The sequence below is a fragment of the Hylobates moloch genome, unplaced genomic scaffold (assembly GCF_009828535.3).
Source record: "Hylobates moloch isolate HMO894 unplaced genomic scaffold, HMol_V3 SCAFFOLD_14, whole genome shotgun sequence".
Taxonomy (NCBI): Eukaryota; Metazoa; Chordata; class Mammalia; order Primates; family Hylobatidae; genus Hylobates; species Hylobates moloch.
In genome coordinates, this window is record NW_026652289.1 from 23,964,703 (window position 1) to 23,983,618 (window position 18,916).

General features: G+C 35.8%; 1 protein-coding gene across 5 annotated transcripts in view; it reads right to left on the reverse strand.

The window, feature by feature from the left end:
• NCAM2 (neural cell adhesion molecule 2) overlaps positions 1 to 18,916 on the reverse strand; it is a 574,592-nt gene that overhangs the window by 128,357 nt on the left and 427,319 nt on the right. For all 5 annotated transcript variants that reach the window (XM_032175135.2, XM_032175137.2, XM_032175139.2 and 2 more), the window contains one exon: positions 105 to 292. In XM_032175135.2, coding sequence (XP_032031026.1) covers positions 105 to 292 — 188 coding nt within the window. The remainder of the gene's footprint in view (positions 1 to 104; positions 293 to 18,916) is intronic.

An 18,916-nucleotide genomic window follows, 5' to 3' on the forward strand; every position in this document is an offset into this window, starting at 1 on the left:
TCTTATTACATACATATATGTATATGAAGATATTTAAATATATTCTGAAATAGGAGATAGTTGCTAAAATAATACAATTTATTGATGTATACATGTGGACTTACCTCTAATATCATCTTTCTTTCTGTACTATATGTCTTTAAATTGGTCGTGTTTTTAGCAGGTAGGACTAATTTATCTCTTCTCCAGTGAATTGATGCTGGTGGATTCGATTTCACGTCACAACTTATATTGATAGGATTTCCTTCCCAAGAGTAATAAATTGTTTGGTTTGATATAAACTTGGGGGCATCTGTAATACAATATAATAAAATAATTATAGGCATTTTCTTTAAGTTAAATAATCACTTGAGTAGTATAAGCATTAGTAATTTTTACTTTATAAAAAAAGCCACATAATTCTAATTTCGTGTTTTTTTTTTTTTTTTTAATTTTTGAGACGGAGTCTCACCCTGTGGCCCAGGCTGGAGTGCAGTGGTGTGATCTCAGCTCACTGCAAGCTCTGCCTCCTGGGTTCATGCCATTCTCCTGCCTCAGCCTGCTGAGTAGCTGGGACTACAGGTGCCTGCAACCATGCCTGGCTAATCTTTCGTATTTTTAGTAGAGATGGGGTTTCACCGTGTTAGCCAGGATGGTCTCTATCTCCTGACCTCGTGATCCACCCGCCTTGGACTCCCAAAGTGCTGTAATTACAGGTGTGAGCCACAGCGCCCAGCCTAATTTCGTATATTTAACATAGTGCATCAGAACTCACGAAAATATATGTCATTTGAATACTTTTATCACATAATTTAATAGGATTAACATACAAACACTCATAAATTACCAATTATTAAAATATAAGGCAACCAGAGTTAAATTTGCTCTTACTAATCTGACAAAACTATATATTGACTATGTTAATGACTATCTACTTTTGTAGAAACTATTTCCGGAAGAAACTATAAAGTGAGAGTTTAGGATAAAATCTAATAAAATAAATGGTTCTTTCCTCACTTTTTATTTTGTTTAAGCCATAGTCACTTTTTCTATAAATTATTTTGAAGACTCAGGTATGAAATCTAAGTTGGAATGGCAACAACATAACTAAACATTTTTTCCTAAAGTATCCATATTTCCCATTTTTACTAAACCACAGATGTCATAAATTAATCAACAATAATTAATTTGAAAAGAAACCAGTTCCTATTGTTATGACTCCCTATCAATTTTTTCAGGTCTCTATTCTAGATCTCTATCACAAAAGTTAAAACAGACAATGTATAATTTTATTTAAAAATCTAAATGTGAAAACATACAAACATTGTTTTCACTCTTCCTCCACCCCAGGACTATGATCTAAATCAAATGCCAAATATTGTAACCTCTTTGAGTCTCAGTTTCCTCACTGTATAATTATTTGAGGAGATTTTATAATTATTTTCACATGAAAGCATAATTCTCAAGTAAGCTGTAGCTAAAATTTTGCTTGTATTTATGCTGATTATTGTTACTAATACTAACTACTTAGAACTTAATATCACATCAAAAATTATCAATTTAAGTCATTTAACTTTTAAATATTTTATTACTGCAAATTACTTAAAAAAAGCAATATCCAGTTTTGTTATATCTACTAATTATATAAATATCAGATATGTAACTTAATAATTATCTGTAGTACAAATGCAGAAGTAATCATTTAAAAGTCCTCGTCCTATTTTATTTTAATGCATGTTTTTAATGACAATCTCACATACGAGTCTGAAATTATTCCTGAATCATTTCTATTTGAAGGTATATACCTTATTATATTTAATATTTTAATAACCTTGTAAGGAAGGAATAATCTCTGTTCTATGGAAAAGAGATCTAGGTTAAGAGATGCCAAGCTCATTCCCACAATAAGTTTTAGGGCTCGGATATGAATATAGGGCTATTTTAACCAATGTCTATTATATGCCCAATCAAATACAGAAATAAAATTATAATTTTCAGGGTTTGAAATATTTTGGTACTGTGAATCCTATCATCTATTATTAAAGGGAATATAATTGAAACAATTCTCAGGAAGATAAAGAGTCTTAAAACAGCTTTATAATCTTGATTCTGCAATCCAGTATGTATCCAGAGAAAATAGTTATAAATATTATAAAAGTTTATTTAAAGGACTTTTAATGCATTATTATTTTAATAACAAAAACTGAAAACAACCTAACATCCCATAAATGGTGGTACGTCTTTGTACTTAGGTGTGCTAAATATTACACAGACACATTTGCCTATGGCTTTCCATCAGCTTGGCATATACCTGCCCTTCCCTTCAACTGGCTGAGTTCAAAACTAAGCTCCTCACTTTCTAAACACAGCCTTACCACACTCTTCAGTCCTAGATGAGGTGCCCTAAATTGTGCACCCACAGCATTCTGTGCTCTCCCTCATCATGGTCATTAGGCAATGGAAGCATGTATTTGATCGTTTCTCCACCAAATGATGTCCATTTGGGGGTCAGAATGTATCTCAGTCACAATTATTTACCTAATGGCTTATACGGTGTTTTTTAAACTGTACATTGAATTGACTGGAAATTAAATAGTCAAATACATTTTAATTCAACAGTTCGACTAAATTGAAAAAACCAGTGACATGAAGAATCTAAGAACACACAACTGATTAAAGGAACAACTATAAGAGAAGCCAAATTTCTTGATATTCAAAGTCAAAAACTAAGTTTACATCTATATCTTTAAATTTATTTACAACTCTTAAGGTATGTAAAATATAATTTATTTAGCATTATACTATTCATTGAGAGGTTTAAGGAAAATGTGGTTACAAATAAACTCAATCCAATAGGAAATTCATACATCCTAATGGAAATATTAATAGCTGACTCTCAGTCACACTCTGTCCACAATGTGGCATCTGCATGTAGTGTATTTTAATAGTGTAATTTAACTATAAAGTGAGGGTAAGATTTGTTGTTTTCCATAACAGAAAGCAATTGCCACTAATTGCTTGCCTGATGATCTCAGTGTGAATTTTACTCAGAATTACCAATGTTGAATGCAATCCTTGCTACAGGCAATACATGCTATACTGAAAGCCACATTAAAAAATGTAATTATGGTATCAAGCAAGAAAATATTGATAACGCCTGTCTATAATAAAACAGAAACTAAATGTCTATACAGGATATGCTTTGTAAATATCAATACAGTGGCAAGGCAGCAATATTCACTGGCACAAGATTAGCATGTTAATGAAATTAACAACTTGGTACTGGGCCAATGTGGTATGAGGGATGTGACTCTTGCATAGCACCATCTGAAGTGGCTGAAGAATGTAGCCACCTGTCATGCTGGTGTATCAAAAATAGTCAGTTTCAAAATCAGGAAGGCCCTTTACATCATGAAAGGCTTCAAATGTACACAGGAAATAAACACTGGTGGTTAGAAAAACACACACAGGGGAAAAAGGAGAAAAGAATATAGCATAAGCAGAAGTGGAAAGATACTTTTGCCTATGCTATATTCTTTCACATATATATGGAAGAAAAAAGGCAGTAGGCATGGAAATATTTTTATCTTGAACTTGTATTTTTTTGGCTTAGGATTTGTGTCCAATATACTATGCATGGGGAAAGTTAATTCCTGACTACATGAAATATGAAGTTATGGAAGCATCTCTTAAGGAGTTATGTATCCATCAATCTTATCAAAGTCCAAACTAAAATATGATTCTAAAAATTATAATGAAAATAATGACTTTATTGGAAGAATTAATTTTTATCTGAGCAGAGTAGAAAAAAGTAAGATAAATCTGAATAGTGAAAAGATGGAAGTATGTCATTCACTGGAGGTGGAGAAAGAGATCTCCTTTTTGAAAGCCTCCAGTCCCAGTGACAATCAAGAAAGTAACACAGACCCTCTTTGATCAAACTTTAGTCAGGTTCCTCTTAGCCCACTTTTCAACTAGGCCTTGACCTTGGCACTGTCCCTGGCTTGCCATTAACAAAGAATCCTGCTAAATCCATTTATGAGAGTTCCCCCACCCTTGATTTCTGATCACTCTTGCTATCTGACCAAGTTCTTCATTCAACACAATTGTGGTCTAAGTCTTTGGCCTGCCTTTAGCAAGGATCCCGTTAGGCCAGGTTACCAAGAAAGTCATTACCGCTGAAGTTTACCGGGTCCCTCTTAATAACTTTTCATCCACTGCCCTCTCTCACCCTACTCATTGGCTGTACATCCCAACTTGTCCTTGTATTTGGCTTTGAGTTCAATCTCTCTCTTCTATTGCAATAGTCTTGAGCACTATTGTGTTAGTAATCATGACTAGTCTTCCTTACAATTTTTAACAGGTCTTGGAATAATTTCTGTTTGACGAATGAGGGTAATCCCAAGAAGGTGTTTAGAAAGAAAGCTTGATTCCCTTTCTTAAAGAGAGAATGAGAAAGACAGATGTGAAGCAGATGCATCAGTAATAAGAGATAGTGGGTTATTTTTGGTAAAATTTGTATATTTGAAATATGAGAGTTAAAATAATAAGCTAAAGTTAATTTAAAATTGTGAATGGACAGGAAGTTAACCACTTGCTTCATTATCAGAAAGTCAAAGAAGATTCCCTAGATTGTAGTTTGGAAATGTTAAAATGCCTTCCATTTTGAATTAGTAAGAAATATTGTTAAACTAGTGTAGAAAATTTGTTGCAATATTGTTTATAGACAAGATTTGGATTTCAAAGGTGAATTTCAAAATTGTACTCTCTAGCAGAGTTGTGATTAAGAAATCACAAATAAATTGATTCACAGAAACCTTGCTCTTGATCATAACAAGTAAATTTCTGCATTAAAACATATTTGCCTAAAATAATGGAAAATGTCATTTGACATCTCAGGAAAGAATATCCAAATAAGTATATTTACCAACGTCTTCAAATATGATAATTGATTTTAAAGACATTTTTAAATTATACTTTTTATTTTAAAATACTTTTACTGTATAATTTTACATCAGGAATATGCATATGGACTTTGCCAAAGTTGGGTTCAATAATCAACTTTCAATTAGGACATTTATGAAGAAATTAGGTTGTTACCTCTTTCCAAGTCTCTGCTGAAGCATTAAGAGGTTAAAATACATTACAATGCTTCCATTATTGTTAATCCTAACGTGTTTGGCAATACGCATATTGTGTATGCTTTTTTCATAATTTTTTCATTGAGAATATTCATCCTCTATTAAATCAATATTCTGAAACATAACAAAAACTAAAAGTTTTGTTAGTAATTATACCATAAATAAATAACAAAAATACTAAACGTGACTGCAAAAATATCTTGATATGCTAAAAATAGTAAGTATAATAATAATATATTTGTTATACTGTACTTTCCTCAGTAATGTATTCTAATTTTGATGTTTTTCAGTTCCGGTAAAGTTGCAAACTTTTGGAAAGCCATATGTATGGCTTTAAAAATGTAAAATGCATTACTACATGTGGAGTCTCTTTAAATTTTTAAAAATGAAAATAAAAACCCTTATGGCTTTAATTTCAAATAATTATGTAGACTTTACTATTGTAAAGTGTGTGCACATATGTATATATGTATATATGAGTGAATATATACATATATGTATATATGAGTGGATATGTGTATACACATATATGAATATATACATATTCACTCTCACATATACAAATATACATTTAATGGCATATATTGTGTATATATAGATATATTGACATATATTGATATATGGTATATACACATACATACTATATATACATATATATACACATATACACAAATATAAACTGTATTAGTTCATTTTCACGTTGCTGATAAAGACATTCAAAACTGGGTAATTTATAAAGAAAAAGAAGTTTAATACACTCGCAGTTTCACGTGGCTGTGGAGGCCTCACGATCATGGCGGAAGGTGAAGTGAAAGGCACATCTTCCCTGGCTGCAGACAAGAGAGAATGAGAGCCAAGCAAAAGGGGAAACCCATGGTAAAACCATCAGATCTCGTGAGACTTATTCACTACCCTATGATTCAGTTATGTGCCACTGGGTCCCTCCTACAACACGTGGGAATTATGGGAGCTACAATTCAAGATGAGATTTGGGTGGGGACACAGCCAAACCATATCATACACATATACATACAATATATTGACATATATTGATATATTGTATACACACATATATTCACTCTAGAGTAAACACGTATGCCTCACATCAGGAGAAATACTGAGTTATCTATTTTATTTGTTGAGAGGCATAATTATTGGAAATTAAAATTGAAAGGGGCTTTATTTCCATTTTTAAAAATGTTAAGAGACTCCATATGTGTAAGACAATTGAAAGCACAAAACAATATTATTTTTATTATAAAGAAGGCAAAATTCATATTAAATTTTAACAGTATTATGATACCATATATTAAGCCTCACCCCTTAAATAGTGACCCTATTTTTATTTAAATTACTAAATTGAACTCATATTTTAATGACAGGGCTCAAACATTCTATATTTTCATATATTTCAATGCTACAATAACTTGTTTAGAATTAATCATACTCATTATGTAGAGTGAATAATTAACATTTTATTTATGTTTTGGTTTTATTTGTTTTGATTTCAAACTAATATTTACCTACTTGTACATTTATTCCACCTTCACTTTCAAAAAGATGTTGAAAGAATTTAACTTCTTCATGATATACTGCCATCATGGGTTGCCTTGCCAAATAAAATGTTAAAATCCTCCAAATCAGAATGATATATTTGATTGTACACTAATAATTCAAAATAATATCAAAATTTATGTCTATGAATATTAAGCCATTTAGTAGATGCTGGACACAACTGTTTGGGTATAAAAGTTTTTCTTCCCTGAGTATTAACTGGCACATTGAGAGATTGTGGAGGAAAAAACTGAATGTCTCCACCTTAATCTTAAAGATTTTCCATCTGCAGCTCTGGGAGGGCAACCACTATCCCAAATTATCACTGGTAGTTTATTTCATGCTAATTACTGTTTAAATGCAAGGGATTCATCTCAACAGGAAACATCCTAGTGGATGAGGCAGATGCAAAAGTAAATAAATATATTGTTATATAACTGCAACTCAGAGAAAGATTCCCAGAAGAATATTAATTTAAATCTCTACTATTTTGTGGGCAGTTAAAATGTCCCAGGCATAGTGCTTCTCACAACTTGTCACAAGTCTTACAACAAGAATCTGGAGAAAATTCAATAGCAAAAAAAACACATAATCTGATTTGAAAATGGGCAAAGGAACTGAATTAGCCCAAAAGAAGATAAATAAGTGGCCAACAGGTATTTGAAAAAATGTTCGACATCACTAATCATTAGCAAGATGCAAATTAAAGCCATAAGAAGATATAAACTCACATCAGTTACAATGGCTATTATAAAAAAAAACGCAGAAGGTAATTATTGTCAAAGATGCAGAGAAAAGATAACCCTTACACGTTTTTGATAGGAATGTCAATTAGTACATATATTATGAAAAACTGTATGGAAGTTTCTCAAAAAATTAAAAACAGAACTACCTATCAGGGGAACCCACCCCCAATATTTCAATGTAGGTTCTTTATATTTTCCCTAAGTGTCAGCCACTCTGACAAATAAAGAGAAAGAGTACAAAGAGAGGAATTTTACAGCTGGGCCACTGGGGGTGACATCTCATATCGGTAGGTCTGTGATGCCCACCTGAGCCACAAAACCAGCAAGTTTCTATTAGAGATTTTAAAAGGGGAGGGGGTATACAAACAGGGAGTAGGTCACATGCTTCAAGGGGCAAAAAGCAGAGCAAACATCCCATGCTTTTGAGGAAACAGGACCAGGGCAAAATCAGAAACTCCTGATAAGGGTCTATGTTCAGCAGTGCACGTATTGTCTTGATAAACATCTTAACAGAAAACAGGGTTCGAGAGCAGAGAACCAGTTTGACCTCAAATTTACCAGGGCTGGGGTTTCCCAATCCTAGTAAGCCTGAGGGTACTGCAGGAGTCCAGGGCCTATTTCAGTCCTTATCTCAACCACATAGGACAGACGCTCCCAGAGCGGCCGTTTATAGACCTCCCCACAGGAATGCAATTCTTTTCCTAGGGTCTTAATATTATATTCCTCGCTAGGAAAAGAATTTAGTGATATCTCTCCTACTTGCACGTCTATTTATAGGCTTTCTGCAAGAAGAAAAATATGGCTCTTTTTGCCCAGCCCCACAGGCAGTCAAACCTTATGGTTGTCTTCCCTTGTTCCCTAAAATTGCTGTTATTCTGCTAATTTGCAAGGTGCACTGATTTCATATTGTTCAAACACACATGTTTTACAATCAATTTGTACAGTTAGCGTGATCATCACAGGGTCCTGAGGTGAGGTATATCCTCAGCTTATGAAGATAACGGGATTAAGAGATTAAAGTAAGACAGGCATAAGAAATTATAAGAGTATTATTAGGGAAGTGATAAATGTCCATGAAATCTTCACAATTTATGTTTCCTCTGCGGTGGCTCCAGCCGGTCCCTCTGTTCGGGGTCCTTGACTTCCTGCAACAATTACTATATTATCCAGTTATCCTACTTGTGAGTGTATGTCCAAAGGAACTTCAATTAGTATGTGGAAAAGATATCCGTACTCCTATATTCATTGTAGCATTATTCACTCTAGTCAAGACATGAAATCAGACTAAAATGTGCATCAGTAGATGAATGGATACAAAACATATAGTATATATACAAAATGAAAATAGAAGGAAATTCTGACATTTTCAATGACATGAATGAATCTGGAGGATGTTATTTTAAGTGAAATAAACCAGGCACAGAAACACAAATACTGCATAATCTAATTTATACATGTGGAATAAAAAACAGTCAAATTCATAGAAAAAGACAGTAGATTGGTGGTTACCAGAGGTTGTGGTGGTAAGAGGGATAGAAAGATGTTGGCCAAGGGATTCAAAGATTCAGTTAGACAACAGAAGTAAGTTTTTGAGATGTATTACCCAATAAGATGACAACAGTTAGTGTATCATGTGTTTAAAAATTGCTAAGACAGTACATTTCAAATGTTCTCATTACAAAAAATGCTGAGTATGTGAGGTGAAGAATTTAATCATTCCACACTTTTAGACATATATGATAATATCACATCGTGACCCATAAATATATACAACTAAATTAAAAAGGTCTGGAGATGTGCACACATATACACACACAGAATAGTGGATGAAAACAAAATAAAATTTGTGGTTGGTGCTTCTAAGCAAAATTTTGTATTGGAAATAGCATTGAGCTTGCCATCAAAATTGAGTGCCAACTCTGTCAAGTAGAATAGATGTGACCCTGAGTTTCTGCTTTTCAGTTTGGCCTTTTTTTCTTTTCTTTAAAGAATTTAGGAGTTGAACTAGATAAATTCTTCCCAAATTTCTTAACCTCTAAGAGTTCTTTAAAATTACTCCAGGACATATTTTAAAAATAAACATGCATATTACTTTTAGGATACATAAAGTAGCACTAGACCATATAAAAGGTGGCATTTGCCTTTCTAAAGAATTATGAAAGCTACCTGGGATAATAATTATTTCCTGTTATAAAAGCCTCTGGTATAGTTTACTACACACAAATGCAGGCATTGACATGCATACGTTTGTACAATAAGGTGCCTTTGATCCTGAGGCATAAGAATCACTTGAACCTAGGAGACGGAGGTTGCAGTGAGCCAAGATTGCATCAGTGCACTCCAGCCTGGGCGACAAAGTTAGACTCCATCTCAAAAAAAAAAAAAAAAAAAAAAAGTTTTTGGTAAATATTTTAATAAGTGAGTATCTTTCAAACAGACAAACAGAGACTACATGAGGGTAAATAATGCAGTGGTCCTTGGTGGTAAATGTATTGTCTTAAGACTCCAAAATCTTCTTAATAAGAATATAATTAATAAAAATTGTGCAATACTATAAAGACTGTAAGAAAAGGAATACTGCACACAAGATGTAATGTGTCTATAGACATTAAAAACAAGGAACTATGCTCTTTTAGCTGTTATCACAAAGATATGATCCCTAATGATAAATTATTTAGATTTAATTAAATGGCAGCTGCACAGGCAGAAGTCTGACCTAGAACATTTATTCTTAAATCCATGCCCTTGACTGAATCTCTGATATTACATTGCCAGCATCACACGAAACAGTGATATATGCCAGGATCTGAATCTGTCACCTTCCTCAATGTTTCATTCAGGACAAGCTTATTTTCAGCCCAATCCTTTCCATACTAGGAGACACCAAAGAAACATTTAAGCATGTCTTTAGACTTGGTACCAAGTTATACTTGTTTTGATAAATGCCTCCTCCTTGCCTCTTTTTTTTTTCTTATTCTGAGTTTTAGAGGTGAACTTGGAGTCAGTACTGATCACTGCATTCTCCTGCAGTATGAGATTTCTTGACTTGATTACTTGCTTAATGCAAGCTTTCTACTTTCTTTTGTAATTCCTCCTTTGGCTCTGAAATATTTTCTCTTTGGCTCTGAAATATTTTCTCTGAGCCTAGTTTATTTGTGGTTGGTACCTGTGACCTAAGAGAAGTCTTATTTCTTGCTCAGTGCTGGCCTGCATTACTGAATTCCGCCTGTGTCTGAGCAGGGTGAAGCTGATAATAAAGCATAACACAGGCTCTGGGAACTGAAATATTCAAGTCTTTGACCTGAATTTCCACTAGGTCATGAATATTAGAACCAGGCAACTCACTACAAAGCTCATGATATACAATCCATTTTCTAAATCAAATTGAAAAGGGATTACTAGGAAAATAATTTATAATAAAAATAAGTTTTTAAAAATCATATTGATAATAAGAATAGGCATTGTCCTTGTAAAACTGTATTATGATTGTATTGTAGATTATGTCCTATATACTCTTCAAAGCATTCACATATTAGAGTGAAATATCTTCCTCTTTTCCAGTCATAATACTCTGTGGCAAATAATTTTCAAATGTCCTTTTTAATATTACATTTTAAGAACTATAAATAATAGAAAGAGTTATTTTCAGATGTAATAGTGTAACAGTGAAACAGCAAAAGAACTGTCGTAACTAACTCCATTTTTGTTTAAGGAGCCTTTATCCATTCTTACATGTAGGCTAGAATAATTTTATAACATTCATAATATGCACGGACAGCAATCATATAATTTTCAAAACGAATTCTGGGATTAAAGGAAAAGTATGTACAAATTAACCATATTTCTCATTAAATATTTATAGGAGCATTGTGACTTGACCAAAGACAAAAAAGTTTCCAACCCCATTGGATCCTCACTGACACTCAGATGTCTGCAACCCTTGGTCACCTCTTGATCCTAATCCCCTCCTCTTCTCCCTCCCTGCCCTTAACCAAAAAGAGGCTGAAATTTGTACTGACTTAATATGGTACTTTAGGATGTTAGTCCACCATTTTCTTGGTTTGCTGGCTCTTGGAATAAACCTGCTTTTCCTCCCACCAACTCTCGTCTCTCATGTTTGGCTTTCAAGTGGTGAGCAGCTGAACTTAGATTTGGTTATAATAGGTTGTCAATTTTAAAAGCTTTGTCGCTGATTTCTCACCACTAAAGCACAATATATAGAAATACCATTCACATCTCTCAATATTTAGTATGAGCTCTCTTGTCCAGTTCATAGTCACTACCTGGTCAGTTTTAGAAGCCCCTTGCTGACTTACTCACCTACCAGTTTCTACTTTAAGCAAATGTAACTATCCTGCTTAAAACCTTTTAAAGATCCTATTCACACTCCTTAAATCCAAACTTTTATGACTCTTTACAAAGCTTCACATAAACTAACCTAGGCCTATTTGTGACCTTGCACAAATTTAAATTAACTCTTCTTCTTAAACCTTAATCATCCTGAACTCTTTTGTGCTTTCAGTGCTTTGTGCAAGCTGTGTCAATCTGCCTAATCAGCTTTTTTCTTCTTTTTAATTTTAATTTTTTATTTCAATAGGTTTTTGGGGAACAGGTGGAGTTTGGTTCTAAGGATAAGTTATTTAGTGCTGATTTGTGGGATTTTGGTGTACCCATCACCCGAACAGTATACACTGTACTCAGTGTCTAGTATTTTATCCCTCACCCTACTCTCACCCTTTCCCTTCAGTCTCCAAAGTCCATTGTATCATTCTTATGCCTTTGCATCCTCATAGCTTAGTTCCCACTTATTAGTATGAACATTCGATGTTTGGCATTCCATTCCTGAGTTACGTCACTTAGAATAATGGTTTCCAAATCCAACCAGGTTGCTACAAATGCCATTATTTTGTTCCTTCATATGGCTGAATAGTATTCACACACACACTACATTTTCTTTACCACTCATTGATTAATGGATATTTGGGCTGGTTCCATATTTTTGTATTTGCTAATTGTGCTGCTATAAACATGTATGTGCAAGTGTTTATTTCATATAATGACCCAGTAGTGGTATTGTTGGAAAAATAGTAGATCTACTTTTAGTTCTTTAAGGAATCTCCACACAGTTTTCCATAGTGGTTGTGATGGCAGTGGCAGCCCATCTGGAGCAGCCACTGTGAAGATGCCAGCTGCAGTTGGGGAGGTCTGGCCAGGGTTGTGCACTCCACAGAGCCGGCAGGGGCCAGCAACAGGAAGAAGCCCTGCCTCCTACCGAGTAGGTGAGGTGGGAGCCCTGCACTCCCTGGTGCAGGTGCAGCCACACAGTCACGCTCTGCTCTCAGGAGGTGAGGAACTCCCCCTTCCCCCAAAGGCTGGGAAGTGCCTGCTCCCATACCTGACCTCTCTCCACTCCTGGTGCCTGCTCCGATTTTGGAGCAAAGTTGTGGCCCAGCCCAGGTGCTGTCCCATCCCACCTAGGTGTGTGCACACTCAAGGAGGTGCTGACACACCAGCCCCCTGCTACCTCAACCCCCTCTGGACATCAGGCACCCAGGAGCACAGGAGGGAGGCTGAGGGAAGACTAAGCATGGCTCAGCAGGGGCCTATAGGCACCCCTTGGCATGAACAACCTGGGGGCCATAGACAGCATGTTGATGGCAGCAGGAGGCAGACAGGCTTCTGGGCAGAAAGCTGAGGGTCCCCTGTGAAACACCACCTTCAAGCCAAGGAAAGCCTGAAGCTGGGAGTCAGGGCTGTAAGTTCTGGGTGGAATCGTGGCCCAGAGTGATAACTTATGGTGCTTTCTCCAGGCCTACGCATGGCCAACCATGGACCAATCAGCACTTTCTCACTCTGTGCCCATAAAACCGTGACTCAGCCAGAGTTGGACAGATGTCAGGATGACCTGCCGGTGGATAGAGCTACCCACTTAGGGTCTCCTGAGGCTTTTCTGTAGCTAAATGAAACTCCTTTCCTCCTTGCTAACCCACCACTTGTCTGCATACCTCATTCTTCCTGGACATGAGACAAGAACTCAGTACCTGCAGAATGGCAGGACTGAAAGAGCTGTAACACAAACAGGACTGAAACATGCCCCCTACTTGCCACATTGCAGGCAATGAGAAGGAGAGAAGAGCTGTGGTCCTTCTGGGAGCCTAGACCTTGGGGGTCCCCATGCCAGGTCTGTGGCGTGATGTAACACCATCTTTGGGGCTGTTCACTCCCTGAAGTCTCTGAGCTTTCGGGCACCACTGCATTCCCCTGGTCCAGATGCTGGTGCCCACAGTGGAAGCCCCTTGAGATACACCTGGTTCAGCCTTGCATGGAGTGGCCCCTGGAGCTGCCTGTCCCACCACAGCAGCTGGAGTGCCTGGCTGGGCCCAGTGGCTGGACCCTGCACTCACCCACCGATACACCCCTCACCACTCCCCACCTGGTTCACCCTTGGCGGGTATGGGATCTAGGCCAATAGCATGAGCCAAGTGGGCAGAATGAGCCCAGTGGAAGCACGCAAAACCCAAGCAGAGGTACTACCAGCCACAGAAGTTTCTGGCTGGTGAAGTGACACCCTAAAGATCCCATGACAGTTTTTACTAATTTACATCTCCACCAGCAGTCTAAAAGTGTTCCACTTTCACCATATATGTGCCAACACTGTTGTATTTTTATTTTTTTGATTATGGCCATTCTTTCAGGAGGGAGGTTGTATCACATTGTGGTTTTGATTTGCATTTCCTTGATCATTAGTAATGTTGAGCATTTTACATACATTTGTTGCTCATTTGTGTATCTTCTTTGAGAATTGCCTATTCATGTCCTTAGCCCACTTAGTGATGGTATTGTGTTTTTGTTTTTTTTTTTTCTTGCTGATTTGGGTTCCTTGTAGATTCTTGATATTAGTCCTCTGTCGGATGCACAGTTTGTGAAGATTCTCTTCCTCTCTGTGGGTTGTCTGTTTACTGGCAGATTATTTCTTTTTCTGTAGAGAATTTTTTTAACTTAATTAAGTCCCATCTATTTATCTTTGTTTTTGTTGCATTTGCTTTTAGGTTCTTGGTCATGAAGTTTTTGCCTAAGCCAATGTCTAGAGGATTTTTCCCATGTTATCTTCTAGGATTTTTATGGTTTCAGGACTTAGATTTAAGTCTTTGATCTATCTTGAGTTGATTTTTGTTTAAAGTGAGAGATGAGGATCCAGTCTCATTCTTCTACTTGTGGCTTGCCAATTATCGTAGTACCATTTGTTGAATTGGGTGTCCTTTCCCTACTTTATGTTTTTGTTTGTTTTGTCAAAGATTAGTTGACTGTAAGTATTTGGCTTTGTTTCTGAGTTCTCTATTTTGTTCCATTGGACTGTATGCCTATTTAATCCACGCTGTTTTGTTGACTATAGCCTTATAGTATAGTTTGAAGTTGGGTAATGTGTTGCCTCCAGATGTGTTCTTTCTGCTTTGTATTGCTTTGGCTATGAGGGCTCTTTTATGGGTCCATATGAATTTTAGAATTATTTTTTCTAATTCTTTGAATAATTATGGTGTTATTTTGATGAGAATTGCACTGAATTTGTAGACTGCTTTTGGCAGTATGGTCAAAACCTAACCACCTTTGATATATTTCATTCTAATGTATCCATGTATGTTCTATCTCCCTAATTTAAAAATTATTTTCCCTTTTTTTTTTCTTGGAGATAAAGTCTTGCTCTGCTGTCCTGGCTGTGGGCCAGGAGTTCAGTGGCCTGATCTCATCTCACTGTCACCTCTGTCTCCCGGGTTCACGTGATTCTCCTACCTCAGCCTCCCAAGAACTGGGATTATAGGTATGTGCCACCAGGCCCAGCTAATTTTTTTTGTATTCTTAAAAGAGATGGGGTTTCACCATGTTGCCCAGGCTGGTATCGAACTCCTGACTTCAGGTGATCCACCTACCTCGGCCTCCCAAAGTGTTGGGATTACAGGTGTGAGCCACCACACCCGGCCAGCCTAATTTATACATTCAATGAGGGAAAGAACAATGTTACTTGCCTCACAGTTCTTCTACAGCACCTGAATATAAGTAGCTATTCAGTCAATAACAGTAAAATGGATGAATGAAAACCAGGATAAGTATGTATTCCAGATGTCATCACTCCATTTAAAAGAAGATGAGAAATACACCCACATTTGTTTGATATTTCTAAAGACACAGAAATTTGGACTTCAATCCAGTGTTATATCTATTGTAATAGACTGTCTTTCTTAGACCTTTATTATTATTTTGTAAAGAAGCTGGCCCCTGGGCGCAGTGGCTCACGCCTGTAATCCCAGCACTTTGGGACACCAAAGCAGGAGTATCATGAGTTCAGGAGATCGAGACCATCCCGGCTAACACAGTGAAACCCCGTCTCTACTAAAAATACAAAAAATTAGCCGGGTGTGGTGGTGGGCACCTGTAGTCCCAGTTACTCTGGAGCTGAAGCAGGAGAATGGCGTGAACCCGGGAGGCGGAGCTTGCAGTGAGCCGAGATTGCGCCACTGCAGTCCAGCCTGCGCAACAGAGTGAAACTCCATCTCAAAAAAAAAGAAGCTGGCCCCTTAAATTAACTAAGGTCTAACTGCACATTTAAAATAACCTGTAACACTCACTGTTTTTTTTTTCAGTCATTTAAATTTTCTCATTTGATTTATGCTGAGGGAAACTACCAAGGGAGTAAAAACTAATATATCCTTTGGCACATTTAAAGGGTAATTCAATTAATGATTTCATAGATCCAGTTCTCTGTGTTCTGTCATATGTAGAAAAAGCTATGGCAATTAACTGGATTCAGTCCATGTACTATGGGAATTCTAACGACTATGTGGAATACTAAATTAGATGTGTGCTTATTGCCAGTTAACCATAACACTGGATATGCAGTTTTTGTTCTAATTTTAAACAGCCAAGTTATGCATACATCTCAGCATATTTTATGATCCTTGAGTCACAAGAGGAATTTTTATTAAGGAATACCTATATGTGACTTCTTAGCACACACTGGCTTTCTCTCTAATTTGACTTTCCTTCATGATAAAATCTTTATTGGCTGTAAGAAAAATTTGATAAGTATGGTGAATGATTCATATTTCTAATATTATTCTCCTTTTTCTTATCAGAATATCTTTCCTTCATCAAATCATACATAAAATACGAATAAAAATATTGTAGCTGTACTTCCAATGGCTAATTTGTCTTCTATTGGTTATGTCATATATTTGAATTTTTCATGAATAGCTATATCATTTTTAAGTATAATTTCACCTATGTATTTAGAAAACAAAGGTTAAATGAACCTCTTTCATAAAAATTTCTGAGTTATCAAAGGAAGAATTATTGGTGATATAGATATATCAGTATTCAAGTTGTTTCATAAACAATAATAATGCCTGTTTTTTCAGAATTTGCCTTTCAAAACAAACCTGCATATATCCAAATAAAATTAAAATCTTGGTTTATTAAGATATGATCTTTAAATTTTACATATCCAATACTTATTAGGTTAATAAAGATCTCTTAAAATAATTAAAATAAACAGTCATAAGAAAAAATTTTGGTATGGTAAGAAAAAATTGTACAGGACAACTGTTTTAGCATGGATGACGCCCTAATATTTGCATCATAGAAATTAATCATTTTATACTATCTGAAAAAAATCACAGAAAAGCTACAGGGCTACAATAACCAAAACAGCATGGTACTGATACAAGAGCAGACATATAGACCAATGGAGCAGAATTGAGAACTCAGCAATAAGAATGCACATCTATAACTACCTGATCTTCAACAAACTTGACAAAAACAAGCAATGGGAAAAGGATTCCCTATTCAATAAATGGTGCTGGGATAACTGGCTAGCCATATGTAGAAGACTGAAAGTGGACCCCTTCCTTATACTGTATACAAAAATTAACTCAAGATGGATGAAATACTTATATGTAAATCCCAAAAGTATAAAAACCCTGGAAGGCAACCTAGGTAATATCATTCAGGACATAGACACGGGCAAAGATTTCATGATGAAGATGCCAAAAGCAATTGCAACAAAAGCAAAAATTGACAAATGGGGTATAATTAAACTAAAGAGCTTCTGCACAGCAAAATAAACTATCAACAGAGTAATAAAACAACCTACATAATGGAAGAAAATGTTTGCAAACTATGCATCTGACAAACGTCTGATATCTAGCATCTCTAAGAAACTTAAATTTACAAGAAAAAAACCAACCCCATTAAAAAGTGGGCAAAGAACATGAACAGACACTTCTCAAAAGAGGACATACATGTGGCCAACAATCATTTGATAAAAAGCTCAATATCACTGATCATTAGGGAAATGCAAATCGAAACCACGATGAGATACCCATCTCACATCAGTGAGAATGACCTTTATTAAAAAGTCAAAAACAACAGACCCTGGCTAGGTTGTGGAGAAAAAGAACACTGTTACACTGTTGGTGGTAGTGTATATTAGTTCAGCCATTGTGGAAGGCTGTATGGGGATTCTTCAAAACCTAAAGACAGAAATACCATTTGACCCAGCAATACCATTACTGGGTATATACCCAAAGGAATGTAAATCATTCTAGTATAAAGACACATTCATTTGTATGTTCACTGCAGCACTATTCACAGTAGCAAAGACATGGACTCAACCTAAATGTCCATCAATGATAGACTGGATAAAGAAAATGTGGTACATGTTCACCATGGAATACTATGTAGCCATTAAAAAGAATGATGTCATGTCCTCTGCAGGGACATAGATGGAGCTGGAGGCCATTATCCTTAGCAAACTAACTTAGGAACAGACAACCAATTATTGCATGTTCTCACTTATAAGTTGGAGTTAAATGATGAGAATACATGGACACATACAGGGGAACAACACACACTAGGAACTATCAAAGGGTGGAGGGTGGGAAGGGGAGAGGATCAGGAAAAATAATACGTACTAGGCTTAATACCTGGGTGATGAAATAATCTGTACACACACACACACACACACACACACACACACACACACACACAAACCCTCTGACTCAGGTTTACCTATGTAACAAACCTGTACTTGTACCCCTGAATTTAAAAGTTTTTTAAAAATTAGAATTTTTTTTGGCATTAGACTGAACTCATTGATAATTGCTCTTATAATCTTAGCAAAATTATTAGCAGCCCAAGAAACATCAAAGATCATTTAAACAAAGAGCATTATCATAAAATAACTTGTACCTAACCAGTAATGTTTCAAATTCTGTTGCATGTGAAGAATTTTGAGATACCAAGAGTACTAACAATAATCATTTAAAGAGGAGATTTGCTCTGATCAGGCCTTCATCTTAATTCCAAGGGCAGGAAATTTTTCATGTCCACAATACTAAAGCAGAGAGAAGACACGTTAGTGTTGGTGAGCTGTAAATTTGCAATGAAGGGATCTATGTGAATAAATACACTAATTTGAATTAGTCATATATGTTTTAATATCAC